The sequence below is a fragment of the Solea solea genome, chromosome 13, assembly GCF_958295425.1.
Source record: "Solea solea chromosome 13, fSolSol10.1, whole genome shotgun sequence".
NCBI lineage: Eukaryota > Metazoa > Chordata > Actinopteri > Pleuronectiformes > Soleidae > Solea > Solea solea.
The window spans coordinates 7,413,508-7,428,233 of record NC_081146.1 but is presented as its reverse complement, the minus strand read 5'-3'; the positions used below and the strand labels follow the sequence as shown (position 1 = coordinate 7,428,233).

Genomic DNA, 14,726 nt, shown 5'->3' with positions numbered 1-14,726 from the left:
TTACTATCATTTGATGATTTAAGAAAATAACACATATTTATATGAACATTTTTAAACACTTGATGTTAAGCTATAAACAAACCAATATGAGAGTGATATTTAATTTCAGTTTCCGTTCAGTTAGAGTAAAATGTGTACAAAATGTTGACAAAACATTGGATAAATAAGATAAAACACACACACGTGTCATATATTTATAGTAAAGAAACGCATGAAAAACAATAACAGGTGGTTCCACACTGCCCCCGGCCGGCGGGGCGGAGCACAGCATGGATTTCCCAACACTTCTCGCGTCACTTGTATCCGGCTGCAGTGAGAGGAGGAAAGAAAACACAGCGGACAGCTTGGCTCTGCTAGCCTCAAACGCCATCTTAAGCAGAAGCGGGGCTTTAAACCGACAGAAAGCTGGGAAAAGGCCTCTGGGAGAGGAACAACGCTACTCTCACCTGCGTTTTAAGCGCTCGGGTCGCTCTTAGGGAGCACCATTCGTGCCCTTTGGCGTTTACAAAACAAAATTAAGTCGTAAGGAAATCTGCAAGGAACTGGTTACCCTCTAGCTATTTGGCGAGGGGAGGGGTTGGGGGGTTGTGGGGTTGTGTTTTTTTCGCAGCCGAAGTTGATTGTTTATGTTATTACATATGGACATGTCCTCAGCGAACCCAGGTAAAGTGCAATGAAAGTCCCAGCGACAGTTAGCCACACTGTTGTACGAGACTGTCATTGGGTTTTGTTTGTTTTTGTCGTGCAGAGTTGAAACGGGACACTTTCTAAACATAGCGTGACAACATCGGCTAAGTTAGCCTAGTAGCAAAGCTAATACCTCAGCTAGGCTTGCTTGTTATTGCACAAGTGCTAGTTTGGGGATATGCTAACGACGGATCGATAACTGTTGTTTTAGTTAGCTTGTCTTATGTTATTTATACACGGCAGCACGAGAAGACAGATACTGGTTTAGTGACCTCAAATCGGCGTCTGGCTGGTTCCGTTTATATGCTTCTTTTTGACGATTAATCCACCGACAAGATTGGTATCTCTGGGCTAAATGTAGCTTTGCCGGCAGCTTTATGGCCGTAGCTGTCAATGCTCCACATAATTTACAATCACGATTTAAGAATAGTTGGTGTTTGGCGGGTATAACGCGTTTATTCATATATTGCGAAAGTAACCTGGCGTGAGATGTCAATATTAAGTTGAAATTGGCCTTTGAGCATGGGCTCCAACGAAATGTTTAGTTTTTACAGTGTCTTTGACACAATAGGAAGTCACCTCTCTCACTCTCTCTCTCTATGTGTCTGTGATATTTATAGAGTTACCAGACCCAAATCTGGGTATGGGGGCAAGTGGGAACCAGGCAGGTGGTGGAGCTCTTGTGCCAAAGGGGACCAACAAGAGACGAGCTGTGTACGTGTGTGATTCTGTGGCAGAGTTCGTGTTGAAATGTCATAAACGCCGCACCTTCCCTTTGATATTGGTCAAATTTGATTGGAGAATATTTGTGTGAAGCTGCTCTTTGTTTTCTGTAATGCAGGTCGGATTTTGATGACGACGATGATGGCAGCAAGCTGTTCAGGTACATTTATTCTCAGTTGTGGTGCATTATCAAGTGTTGCTGCTGTTACTGTACTGATTTGGGTTGCTGAAATAACAAGCAATGATTTCTGTGTTTTCTCAGGTGTGATGATGAAAGCAGTGGCTCCAACAATGATAAAGAGCGTTTTGCTAGGTAGGACCATTCATTGGGAGAAGCAGATAAGCATGTGTGAGTGGGGCAGAGGGGTGAAGGGAATAAGAATGTTGGTGCAATTACCCCCTATGCAGCTCTCCCTCCTTTCAATTTCTTTACTTTTACACTTAATTTCTTCCTTTTATTTTGGTATTTATTTTTTGCCAGTGTTTTAGTGAGCTGGTTTTATTTCCAGGTTTTTGGAGGAAGATCAAAGTTTTGCAGATAAGGAAAAACTAGCCAGGTATGGCCTGTACCACTGTGGAAGGATCCCTCTCCTACTTACCGTATATCTATAGCGGTATTGAATGCACTGAATAAATTATATTCTTTCCTGCTGGGTACCCAGCACATTGTTATTTTGACAGCACAACATTATATGTATATTTTTCAGCTCCTTGTGTCTGTTTTGGTGCCTGTCAGAATGTTTTTTTTTTTTTTCGCAAAGACAAATGGTTGGCTGATTCAAACCACCACTGATATGTGCCACTAACTGCTGTGCTGTGTGTGTCATGGCCTTCTTTCACTTTGGTAATCATTTCTTTCCCTTTTGAGCAACTGTCTGGTCTCTATTTTCTCCCCCCTCTCAGGACACCTGATGGGTCCTTCTCTGTCTGCACTTGCTCTCTTTGTCACACTGACTGGACTTGTAAGACCAGGCTCTCTTGCTTTCTCACTGTCAGTTTGAAATTACTGACTACATCCTATTGTTTTGTGCGTCCATTACACCTATTCTCTCATCTCCATCTTTTTTGCCCATTGGCATATGAACATAGCAGGATTAACTCCAAACTCTACTCCATGTCATCCACCTACCTGTTTCCCCCACCTTGATCCTTCCTATCCTCTCTTCCTCCCTCATTTCCTCTCTACAGGGAGAATCACAGTGAAATTGAGAGGCGGAGGAGGAACAAGATGACCGCCTACATTACAGAATTATCAGACATGGTGCCCACTTGCAGCGCTTTAGCACGGAAACCAGACAAACTAACCATCTTACGAATGGCAGTGTCCCATATGAAGTCCCTGAGAGGAAGTGGCAATACCAATGCAGATGGCTCATACAAACCATCCTTTCTCACTGACCAGGTATAAACAACCCAGAAAGGGAAATGTAGAAATTGAGAGGTGGTCATGTATGGCTATTCTGAATTTGTAGAAGTTATATTTTACACTCTCACTGAAATATCAAAGTTTATGTGTCTGATCTAAGATCCCTGTTCCGCCATCGTCACTGCATAAGTTTTTTGATGATCTCTATCTACAGGAGCTCAAGCACCTCATCTTGGAGGCAGCTGATGGCTTCCTGTTTGTGGTGTCATGTGAGACTGGCCGTGTTGTTTATGTCTCAGACTCTGTGAAACCCGTCCTCAACCACTCACAGTCTGATTGGCTCGGCTCTTCCCTTTATGATCAGCTCCACCCAGATGACACAGAAAAGCTGAGGGAACAGCTGTCCACTTCAGAGAATAACAACACAGGTATAAAACATACACAGCATGTACAGATAGTAGTAGACACATCCAACACTAATTAAAGAGTAAATTCACTCAATTAAATAGAGTAAATTCACTCCCTCATTTGCCTTAAAAGGGAGAATGTTAGACTTGAAGACAGGAACAGTGAAGAAGGAAAATCAGCAGTCAACAGCAAGAATGACTATGGGAGCACGTCGATCATTTATCTGCAGAATGAGGTAGACCGCTATTAAAGTTAATCCTGCATTTTAATGTTTTTTTATTGTTGTGTGTGTGTATGTGTGTCAGGATGTATAGATGTTCATGTTGTTGCCTGCTTGTGTTTACAGGTGTGGAACGTGTCCTGTGGAGCCGTTGTCAATGAACAGACTGAACTTCCTGAGGAATAGAAATAGGTGAACACAGCTTAACAGATTTTCTATTGAAGATCTTTTTTGAAATTTGGAGACCACAGCACATTAGCATACCACGTTGTTGGTTTTCAGTGCATTTTGTGATTTCTGTCTTTACCTCAGGAATGGTTTGGGTACAGCCAAAGACGGAGAGCCCCAGTATGTAGTGGTCCACTGTACAGGATACATCAAGTCTTGGCCCCCTGCAGGTAAAGCCAATCACTTTTAATGGGTTTGCATATATAGCTTCTCTGTTACATTTGCTTTATAGTTTATGGCCTTTAAGGGATGAGTTAGACTTTGTTGCCCACTGTGAATATTATTTGTGTATGTTTTATGTTATAGGTGTATCACTAACAGATAATGAAACAGACAACACTCAGGGGAGTCGATACTGTCTTGTTGCCATTGGGAGATTACAGGTAAAATTGATCTTGTGCATGTGGAGATGTATTTAATTTTTTGCTCTAATAAGTTACAATGACAAATCATATTTTTTGTTTTTGAGAGTTGTGTATATACTGAGGAAAGGTCTTTGTTTAATACAATATTTTTTGACCCCCATATTAAAAATCTAGGATTAAAACCCCCCTCTGGAGAAAGATGATTTTGATCTTTATTTTGTTGAAAATGAATAAGGCATTATTTTATGTTCACACTTCAAGGTCTTATGTGCAGTGTTTTTTGATATACTGAGTTGCTAAATCACAGATAGTATTTAAACCTCTTGAATATAAACAAAAAAACTAGTGATGTTTTGTCCCCAATCCTGAAACATATACAATGTGATTTATTTTATTTTTGTTCACCCACATTTGGAGCCATTAAATGTAATTTTGTTGCTCAATATCCTCAGCTGGTCATTCTAAACTGGAATGTCTTTTTTCTTTTTCTTCAGGTGACTTGTTGCCCTGGAGACACTGACATCAAAACGATCAGTGTTCCAGTAGAGTTCATCTCACGCCATAATTGCCAGGGCCTGTTCACCTTTGTTGACCACCGCTGCCTGGCCACTGTTGGCTACCAGCCACAGGTAAACACTGTAGCTGGTAAAAATGTTTCACATCCAGACATTTAATTTATCCTAGACTAATGGTGGTTGTATTATCTTCTGTTTGTGGTAGGATCTATTGGGTAAGCACGTTTTGGAGTTTGCCCACCCAGAAGACCAGGGCTTACTGAGAGACAGCTTTCAACAGGTATGACTGTAGGAATATACACACTTTTTTATTTTTCTTCTTTGTCAAAAATTTGCTTAACTGATGGAGTAATCTGACTCAAATTATAAAACTGTACAGATATGTGTTGTAATAGCTAATGAAGCCATGGGTCATTAGCCTCAAGATGAGATGTAGAGGGTGCTTCAGAGTTTTGGAAACTACTTCTATTTATGTCCAAACCCTTAACTTAAAAAAACTTGTAATCTTCAGCTGTTACTGACTCAGAACTTAATTTGAGTTAGTGGGGAAAGTATGTCTGTGACATAAATGCTGTCAAATTAGATTTGGGGCTGATCCAAAGAAAATGCTATAAAATAAAATGTGTCCTTTTTTCAAAGCTGAGGAGTTCCCTGATTAATTCACATGTATACTATGAGGAAAATGCTGTAGAGCCTGTCTTTCTGTCAGTTGTTTATTTTTGTCCAGTTGAATGTGTAACCGGATGTCTCCCAGTATTTCTAATTGCTTGTGTGTACTGAATGTACTGAACAATGATTGTGTCAACACAGCATTTTGAGTGTTTGGCATGTTGTACTTGTGTCCTCAGGTGATGAAGCTAAAGGGCCAGGTTTTGTCAGTGATGTTTCGGTTTCGCGCCAAATCAAGAGAATGGATCTGGATGAGAACCAGCTCCTTCACCTTCCAGAATCCTTATTCAGAGGAGATAGAATATATCATCTGTACCAATGTCAATGTCAAGTGAGTCGCACTTTGTAAATCCAAATTTGTTTTCTTTCTTTTTTTTTTTTAACCAATTTATAACGTGATTTATTTGAAGTTTCACTGATGGGGAAAACTCCCTCAGTTTTACCTAAATCCCCAATTCCACTTGCGTTACCAAGATCCCTTTGAATAAACCACAGACTGACAGACACTCTCTCCCTACACCTCTCTTCTGCACCCATATCTCATTGTGGGGCAGTAGAAACTCGACTCAGGACCCCCTTACTCCCATCTCTTCCACAGGGGGCTTGCTGCCCCCTTCCCTGGGTCAGAGCAGCCCAAGCAGCCCTCCTGTAGTGCTCAGCCCGGGGCAGGTGGCCATCAGGTGAGACCAGGCCTGACCTGACTATTGTTCCCCTGCATGGGACAACGGGGGCTACTTCTTCATGGGAGACTACTGCTGTTTCTAGCAAATTATAGACCCTTTCTTTACCCCCTTTCCCACCCTGAGGGTTTCTTCTCTACTTGGTAGTTTCCTTTGTTCTCTTGTAGTGTTGGAAAACTAGAACTGTTGTCTAATAAGAAGCATGTTTTGTAGTTAGTAGTAAAGAGGTCGGTTTTTAACAGGTGGTGGAGCATGTCGGGTGGACAGTATATATTTATATCACAGGTCTTTTCTCAGCTGAAGCTTTGTCACACTTCCTCTCCTGTCCCCCTTTCTTTTGTTATGTTGCCATGGTGACTGGTTGTGGGTTGATTGCTGTTTTATCAGCAGGTTTTTGGGATTTCTCACTCAACTGTGGCAAAATGAGGCTATTTTAAATCCACGTCAAATTAACACTCTCTCTCTCTCTCACTGTTTTTCGCCTTCTCTTTTCCAGGCAGTTCCAACAGCAGCAGCAGGCTGAGCTGGATGGAGGTGGGGCTCCAGACAGAATGTATGAGGTAGGACCAATTTCCCTCTCACAGGTCAGGCCACATATGTCTACAGGTATAAGCCCAGCCTGATTAGGAAAATGAAGATTATCTGTTGTCAAGCTCAGAAATAGAGCACGTAACAAACAGCTTTACTGGCTATATTAAAATACTTCGTATATTGTATGTCGACACAGAGAGCAGGTCAGAAGTAAACAATTGAAAACCAGCGTACACAAGGTAGAGCGTAATGCAAAAACATCACAGATATGCTGAATGTTATAGTTGAGTAGAGTCTCACTTTCATTTATTGATAATGTACAAAAACAGGGCAGGATGTAGTATGTAGGATCTAGGATAAGTATTTGCTGTTCAGGAAAACAGAACTGTATGTTGGGAAAGTTCCATTGCCACAACTTCCTTGTGATTGTTTTCTGTTCACAGGAATTAACAGGAGTAAACTTTAGACATTTTACCCAGGGAGTACTCTTACTGAGGTTTTCAGGTTCACGGCTCAAAGTGCCAATGTGATCACAATTTAAAACTCGAGTTTTATTACATGATGAAACTGGATCACATGTAACAAAACCATAGCTAGTGATTGTTGTTTTGATCAAACAAGAATTTGATCAAATCTGTCCTAAAAAATAAACTTACCAACATCTGAAGTCATAGAACTGTGATTACATTGTCCCTATTGCTAGGAAGAAACAAAAGTATCATTAGTGGAAGAACAGCATTGTTCTTCCTGTAAGGAAGTACATCACAGTAATTCATCTAGTAAACATCAAGTATACAATGGTTAGAGTGAAATGCACCAGTTTACAGCCTTGCAGAATTATTAAACAGTCACAAAATAGAAAAGGTGCGTCTCCAGATAATTGTCCTCTAAGGATATTTGCGGTTTAAGTAAAAGATGTGTCAATGTTTTCTCTTTCACAGAGAACAGTAATGTTTTTTTTAGACAAACGCTTCTGGAAGGTTGTCCAAGTGTTACACTTGGTTGCACATGTGGAAAGAGACAGAAAGTGTCAAAACATTAACGATTTACTATTAAGAAAAACTAAGCCTGTTTTCGATTCCAATTAAATTTTTAGTTAATATGTGGCAATAATTAGCTATTTATTTAAATGGGTATATTTTCCCACAAAGGAGATTTGTGGGAAAACACATCTCTAACACATTTGAATTGGTGTTAGATGAGATTTGTAAGTTATTAGTTTCTGTTCATAAGAACATTTAAAAACAATTGGCTGTTCACTTGTTAGATTGTTTCCTTCCAGACATGTTGGTCTGTTATTTGTGTTTAAGAAATTGACAGTCACTTACCTTTTTAAAAGTATCCTTTTGATTGCTCACTAATTATTGCGGTGGTCCTCAGATGCCAGTCCAGCCGGTGCAGCCGGTCACTGCTGCGGGTCCTGACCACAGCAAGACACTTGAGAAGCCAGAGCTCTACACGTCCATTTTCCAAGGCCCAGATCAGACCAAGAACATGCCCTCCACCTCTGCTCCTCCAACACAGGGTTACCCCCAGGCCAACAATTTTACTGGTGGTCGGTCCAATGATGCTTACAGGTACCAAGTCACAATCTCATCCAGGAACACCTGGGACTTAAGCTATCACAATGTTGCCTGTGCCTAAGCCACTCACATTGCAGCTCTTGCCCATTTTCTTGCTTCCAACACATCAACTTCACGAACTGATCAATCAGTGTATATGTTCATTCTGTTGTCCTTGTCTGACCTTTTTCTCAGTCTTCTGTTTATTGTCGTATGGAAACATATATAGGCTTTATTGAGCCAATGAATATCTATTACTAGAGCCATTTTAATCTCTTGTGGCAGTCTTGTGTGATATTGAAAAAATGTACCCAGTTTCCCCTCATGTAGAGTTTTGGGAGAAGAAATGTTTCCCACATGTTTAAGTGGGTGCAGAGGCTGCTTTTATTATTGTTCCTACAGAATATATTTTGAAGCATGTACAATATGTTTCTAGTAGCACTTACACTGGCATTCGTTTTGGTTTTAGGTTTTTCTGACTATTTCAACACAGTTGCTCAAATGTTTGATAATGGTGTCCATTTTTATCTTCAACCAAGTAACAGAGATCTCACTCGAATCACTCTTCTCTGCAGGCCAGTCAATATGGCTCCACAGATGGCACAGCCAGCCCAGTCAGCAGGACAGATGCTGGCTCAGATGTCTCGTCAGAATGGAGCCCCACAGTCAGTTACCCCCTCCAACACTGTCAGCCCCCTCCATGTAGGACCAACAGGAGCATGGCCAGGAACTGCAGTTGGAGTTAGACCACAATTTAATAACCAGGTAAACTGATGTAATTGGTCTTATTTTGCAAGTCTATGTTGACATTTTATATAAGTTACATACGTTTTCATTCACAAATGAAAAAAAAATGAATATACTGATGATGCCGTGATATTTCTGTGCTACACATGACCCCAAGATGCTTTTGAAAGCTGTGCTGGCAGCATATGAATGGGTATGAAAGACGTGTGATAGAAAAGCGCTGCATACGTTGTATGAGTGAATGGACGAAGGACAAATCTGTAATGTAAAGCAGCATTGAGTGAATAGTGCTATATAGATACAGACCATTTACCCTTTCTTTCAACCTGAACCAGCAGGTGGCTCCCCAGGCAGCAAAGACCATGTCTCCTCCATTTGTCCCCATGGGATTTGGAGGAGGCTCTTCAAGCTCTTTTGGCCAGATGCCTACAGGTGCTGCTCCCACCACCACCAACGGTGCCGACTACCCGCAAATGAATGCTCGTGCCAGCCACAACACGAATGGTTATGGTGGGTTGTATGTGTTCATCCATATCCATATGTGTTATCACATATTATGTATGTACAGCTTCTTACCATTGTGTTCTCTGTTTCAGATGGCTCCCAGTCTGGGGCTCAGTTTCCATCTCGAGCAGCAGAGGCAGTGTGGCCACAGTGGCAAGGCCAGCAACACTCGCAGAGTAATGCAGAGCAGCATCCTCATGCTCAGGGCAACCAGCAAGACATGTTTCCTGTGAGTCACATGAGCTTCCGTTCACTTTAATCTCCCTTTCTCTTGTTACTTAAAATAAATGTCTTTGTCTCTGTTATCTGTTTCAGGATGTGTTGTCTATGTTGGACCAGCCTGCCAACTTCAGCAGCGATGACTTTGAGATTCCGATGTACCCTTCCTTTAATGAGTGATATGGTCAATACTTCCTATGCTGGTCCATCCCTTTGTCTTCTTCCGTCACTTTTCTTATATTTTGCTCTTCTTTACCTGTTTTCTTCCTGCTCCTGGGAGTAGCATTCTTTCCTTGCTTTGCATGGCTTACACTGCACTGCCATAAGCCAACTAAAGATGGAGGGATTTATCTGACAGTAGATATTTAGGAGAGGAAAATCAAGGATTTGCTACTGACATAAAGGAATTTATTTTAACAATATTCCAGCCATTGTAAGAGCTAGCACTGCCCAAAGCCCAACAGCCCATGTTGTAGATATGTGATATATAAATATATATAAATTTATAAAAGCGCACAATCACAAAACTGTTTTTGAATAGAGTGCACACACACACACACTCGCGTTCTGACAAACAGGGAGTAAACACACACGCCCAAACAAAGGCCTTTTGTTCTAATGTACTCCTGGTTTTCTCAGGCATTGATGAAGAGTGTATTTAGCTGTTTTATCCTTTAGCATGTAGACTAATCAAGCCAATCATTGATTAAAACTCTCAGGAAATTGCAGGGATATACAGCTTTGGTGATTTGAAAAGAACATTTCAGCTGTGGCATGCAAACTACCACTGTCTGTGCTCACCTCACTCGGTTTTAAATCCTCCGCATGTCTCTGCACGTCAGCACTGCTTTAATGGAGCGCTTTTAACGTGTGTAGATTTTTACTAAGTACATTTATCTTTGTACATTGTTGGCTTCAAATTTTAATAATTTAATTTGTTCTCAAGGAACATTTGTTTGTTCTTTATGGAATGATGCTCTTTAATTAAAAAGTGTTACAGTGGTTTCATACTGTTGGTCTTGGTGCCCGCTGGAAATTATACTGTATTTCCTTGCTTACATGTACATACAGAACACTATGCATGTTTGTGCATAGTGTCTGTATGTTAAATGGATGCCCACAGTATCACTTTCACCTTTCATAGAATCATAGGGTTTTCTGACTTGTTTCTATTATCCTGCATTAACCTGTACCAGGAATGGGCCTTTTGTATTCCTTTTGTAAAAGAAATATAAAAAAGTAAATCGCATAGCAATAATTAACAAGCAGGAATTGTGTACTTTTAAAGCCATTCTTTATTGTTGTTGTCATAAATGTTGTCCTAAATTAATATTATTTTGAATTGCAGAGATGTGATGGCAATGTTTTTGTTTTAATTGAAATGTTACCCTCTCTTTGTTACTTCAAAACTTTTAATGATCACTTGATCTCCATTGCCCACTTTTTTCTGAGCTGTATCTTATTCGTGGATTGATCAGGGTATTCAGGATTGAAATGGAATAATCACAGCTAAAAAGCAAGACAATCTGTGTCTGAGATTTTCCAAAAGCTGCATTGTTTTGTCCTCTTTTACTGACAAACATTTGGACTATCCAGCCATCTGTGTTTTACAGTCAGGTTTTTGTAAATGTGTTCTTTAGAATGTTGTGTGTTGCAAGATGACGCTTCTAAATCAGTGTGTGTAATTAGTTATATTTGACACTTGTGTTACAGAGTTCCATACTTTGTGTGTAACACCTGCACACAAATTCTACTATCAAACTATGTAAACCCCTGCTCATAATTGTCAATTTTTTAATCTTAAAAAGGATGTTGGTGACTGTTCTTTGTTATTGCTGAAAGCCTTTTTTGGTTGCTCTGTATCCAGGTTTTTTTCTTTCCGATGATGTGAACTTTAATCACTCATTAAACACAAATATATAAATATACTGTATATGAACTGTCCAATGAGAGAATGTTTGGTTTTTGTATTAAATTGTTATATTGTCAGAAATGGAGTTGGATTCTGATTTACTGCTCATCAACATACAATGTCATTTTATCCTGACATATATATATATATATATATATATATATATGTATATGTATATATGTGTATATATATATATGTATATGTATATATATATATATATATATGTATATATGTATATGTGTATATATATATATATATATATATATATATATATATACACACATGTGTGTGTGTATTCCAGAATTACATTCATTTGAGAAGCTTGGCTGTTTCTACTTGCATCCATTCATGTCTTCACAAATCATTTTATGTTAAGTGGTGACGAAATAGAAGCCACTGTTGTTGTGATTGGCCTGTATCCGTTTTCTGTCCTCTTTCTGCAAATTGGTTAAAGGCGCAAGAAGAGATCTGTGGGTTTCTTTCTGCTGGGATCAGTTTCAGTTGTTGTCCTTGTCTGCTCTCTTTCACAGCCTGGGGGTGAAAAGCAGAATTAATGCTGGCACTGCTCTAAGACATGTTTACTGCCATTTTTTTTGTGCCACTTGAGTGACATCTTATTGTATCTTGTTGCCGGTATGATTTCAACACATTCACATTCCTTCCAGCATTTTGTCCTGATCCATTATTATTTGCATAGCCTCTTTACTCTTAACTGGTGTCGGTGGCATCAGAATACGAGCAATCTGCATTTTTTTGGTCAGGATCGGTTTTCAACCCCTCTTAAGTGGATTGCCACTAAGGCGTCATATCCTCTTTCTCTTCTTCAACCTCTTCTTTTTCCTGCATCTCGACCATCGTGCACTCATTTTTTCCAAGACTATGGTTTCATGACACAATGAAAACCTTTTGCATTCATGCCTAAATGCAAACCATAAAGTGAATTGATTTGGCCACATTGCATTACCACACTGCAAAAACCTGTGTTGGGCTCCATCCTTGTTATGTATCTAAACCTCACACTGACCAGGGATCCAGTGACTCTTGTTAAGGTGTCATCTCCTGTGGAGGCCTCATCTTCTTAAGGACCAAAGAGATGTCTGAGTGTTTTATTCTGAGGAACAGCCTGATCCTCACCATACTAGTTAACTATTTATGCACGATACAGGTGCCAAATAGGTCTCTGTGTGTCCATCAGTACTTGTTATCTCTTGGAGGAGGACAGGAGGTGTCAGTGCAGCGATTAGAAAAGGAGACATGGACTTGGAGGACTGGGTTATTGAGTTTAGTATGGGACTGTCATGTAGAAACTGCAGAGGTATGACTGATTGTCTGAAACTTCATCAGATCATCTGGAGAGGTCGCACAGATGAGTACACATTGGAATTCTTTTGTTAAGGAAGACAGAAGACACAGTGGCAATCTTTCCTTGGATTTTGTGGATTTGCCAGCATGGACCCTCCAGCCCTCCCTGTGGCCAGACTTGATGTGGACGTGGACCTCGGTTTTGCATTCTTTTTCTTCTTCATTCTCTGCTTTTTCTTGCTGGTGACCATTGTCCGCTGTGCTCAGATGGTGCTGGACCCTTACAGTGCTGTCTCTGTCTCTACATACCAGGAGGAGGAGCAAATGGAAGACTGATGGACACCAGGGACCTTAACTTTATTTTTTTTTATCATATTCTTTTTTAAAAAGGTCTCTCCAAAATAGAATGCCATCACATCACACCACAGAGATCACCCACCCCCCTAAATATTTGAGGGGGGTGCTTTTTTGTGCCTGAGTCAGCATGGTGGATTTGAGTTAAACTTTATGTATCTTGCCAACTTACATTTTGTACAAGAAAAGCTGTCTACAACTTCAAATGATGTAAGTAAAAATAGAAAAGTGAGGCATCCATTGTTTCTAATTGAATAAGTGGGTCATGAGTTTGCAGGATAATTGTCATTGAAATATCATTGTTGGCATGTGCATCAACTGGATATTGTCTTGCAATTTTGTTTGAAATCTTTAAACAAAATGCAAATGTTTCACTTGAAGTAAAATGGAAAAACTGGACACAGTCTGCTGGTTGACGTGCAACTCCCCTCCCTTCCACAATAATAGAGCGTTAGATGTTTGCATGTTTTCAGCGTTTGAACTACAACACAAAGCAGATGGTCCATTTTTCTCCCCAGAGTTACGTCATGAAATGTTTTGAAGCATTAACGACACATTTGCACGTTATTGTGCAAGAAATGAGTTGGAGACATGGACCTCTGACAAACTGCAGACCTGTACAACAAAGACCGAGGACACGCTTCAACTTGCCCATGTTCTAGTGAAGACATACACATCCTATTGTCTCATGTTGTTATATATTGAGCTCAAGAGTCTCTTCATGAAACTCATGACATTATTTCACAAACCAAGTTAAACCTTAGCTTTAGGAGTTAGCAGGAGAGCAGAGTGAGAGAGCATGGTCAGTTGTTTACAGCAAGTTTCACTCTTCAAGGCATGCAACAAAAAGAAGAATCAAAATGCCATAAACCTCATTTCACATTCTCAGAGGTGTCAGTGTGGAGCTTCTTCCACATAACATGACATTTTAAGACTTTAAATGAAAATCAAATAAAACTGCATCTTGTAGTGTGTGCTGGTAATTCATCTGCAGCAACAGAGTAACGAAGATTTTAATTACCAGTGCTCCATCAATCATCTTCCACAGCAATGGCTCTCAGGGTGAAGGAATTAAAATTGTTAGACAACAACAACAACAACAAAAAGGTAAGATCATTAAACAAGTTAAAGCTGAACACATCATTGAATGAGGCCTTGTACTTTTTGCAGTGCTTGTAGGACACAAAATCATGCTGCTCTTCCTTTTTATAACAACATTTGAGGCATATCTAATTATTCCATCAGAAGGATAATAATTTATTGTAAAACATGGTGCTATAAGTGTGATATTAATGAATATTAAACATGAGAAGTTAGGAAATCTATATATGTTCTATGACTTCCTGTTTCATATGTGAGGAAGATGGCAAACTATTGAAATTTCTTAAATTCTGTCAAACACGCTGTGCAACATCTCAAAAGCTTCACATAGGTGTAACATCGGGGCTGACCAAATATTTGGTCAACTGATTAATTGTGTAGAAGTTTAAGAATGACACCTACAAATGTACCTATACCTGCAAATACAGGAAATACATGTAAAATCCATTCATTCATCTTCTTCCACTTTATCCTCCACATGAGGGTCATGGGGGCACTGTGCCAATCCCAGCTGACATAGGGTGTAAGGGGGTACACTCTGGACAGGTTGCCAGTCTATCACAGGGCCACATGTAAATTAGATAGATAGATAGATAGATAGATAAGATAAATATTAAAAAAATTATAGAAAAG

The 14,726-nt window shown here is 39.8% G+C and overlaps 2 protein-coding genes across 10 annotated transcripts; both read left to right on the top strand.

The window, feature by feature from the left end:
• The first annotated feature begins 305 nt into the window (after positions 1 to 305).
• On the top strand, positions 306 to 11,417 carry LOC131471144 (aryl hydrocarbon receptor nuclear translocator-like). 9 transcript variants are annotated; one of them, XM_058647489.1, is made up of 21 exons: positions 306 to 663; positions 1,308 to 1,401; positions 1,529 to 1,570; positions 1,673 to 1,723; positions 1,920 to 1,967; positions 2,599 to 2,812; positions 2,991 to 3,204; positions 3,317 to 3,419; positions 3,531 to 3,596; positions 3,717 to 3,802; positions 3,939 to 4,015; positions 4,492 to 4,626; positions 4,718 to 4,792; positions 5,361 to 5,512; positions 5,739 to 5,861; positions 6,358 to 6,421; positions 7,773 to 7,969; positions 8,530 to 8,719; positions 9,037 to 9,211; positions 9,298 to 9,434; positions 9,521 to 11,417. In XM_058647489.1, the coding sequence occupies exons 1-21, from the start codon at positions 627 to 629 to the stop codon at positions 9,602 to 9,604; spliced, it is 2,364 nt and encodes a 787-aa protein (XP_058503472.1). In that variant the 5' UTR covers positions 306 to 626; the 3' UTR covers positions 9,605 to 11,417. The 9 variants fall into 9 exon arrangements, with proteins under 9 accessions (XP_058503472.1, XP_058503475.1, XP_058503471.1 ...); XM_058647492.1 differs by having other exon boundaries at positions 5,736 to 5,861; positions 9,040 to 9,211; XM_058647488.1 differs by having other exon boundaries at positions 5,736 to 5,861.
• A 1,368-nt stretch (positions 11,418 to 12,785) lies between these two features.
• Positions 12,786 to 12,974, top strand: LOC131471292 (cortexin domain-containing 1 protein-like). The gene has a single exon (XM_058647790.1). It carries the CDS (start codon positions 12,786 to 12,788, stop codon positions 12,972 to 12,974), a length of 189 nt encoding a protein of 62 aa, XP_058503773.1.
• The last annotated feature ends 1,752 nt before the right edge of the window (positions 12,975 to 14,726 follow it).

What these genes read in the sequence shown, in the direction of transcription:
- LOC131471292 (XM_058647790.1), top strand. Translation starts at nt 12,786, where the DNA reads ATGGACCCTCCAGCCCTCCCTGTGGCCAGACTTGATGTGGACGTGGAC.
- LOC131471144 (XM_058647488.1), top strand. Translation starts at nt 627, where the DNA reads ATGTTATTACATATGGACATGTCCTCAGCGAACCCAG. An exon ending in CATGTCCTCAGCGAACCCAG is followed by an intron (nt 664 to 1,307) that starts GTAAAGTGCAAT and finishes TGATATTTATAG; the next exon opens with AGTTACCAGACCCAAATCTG. An exon ending in GACCACAATTTAATAACCAG is followed by an intron (nt 8,720 to 9,036) that starts GTAAACTGATGT and finishes AACCTGAACCAG; the next exon opens with CAGGTGGCTCCCCAGGCAGC.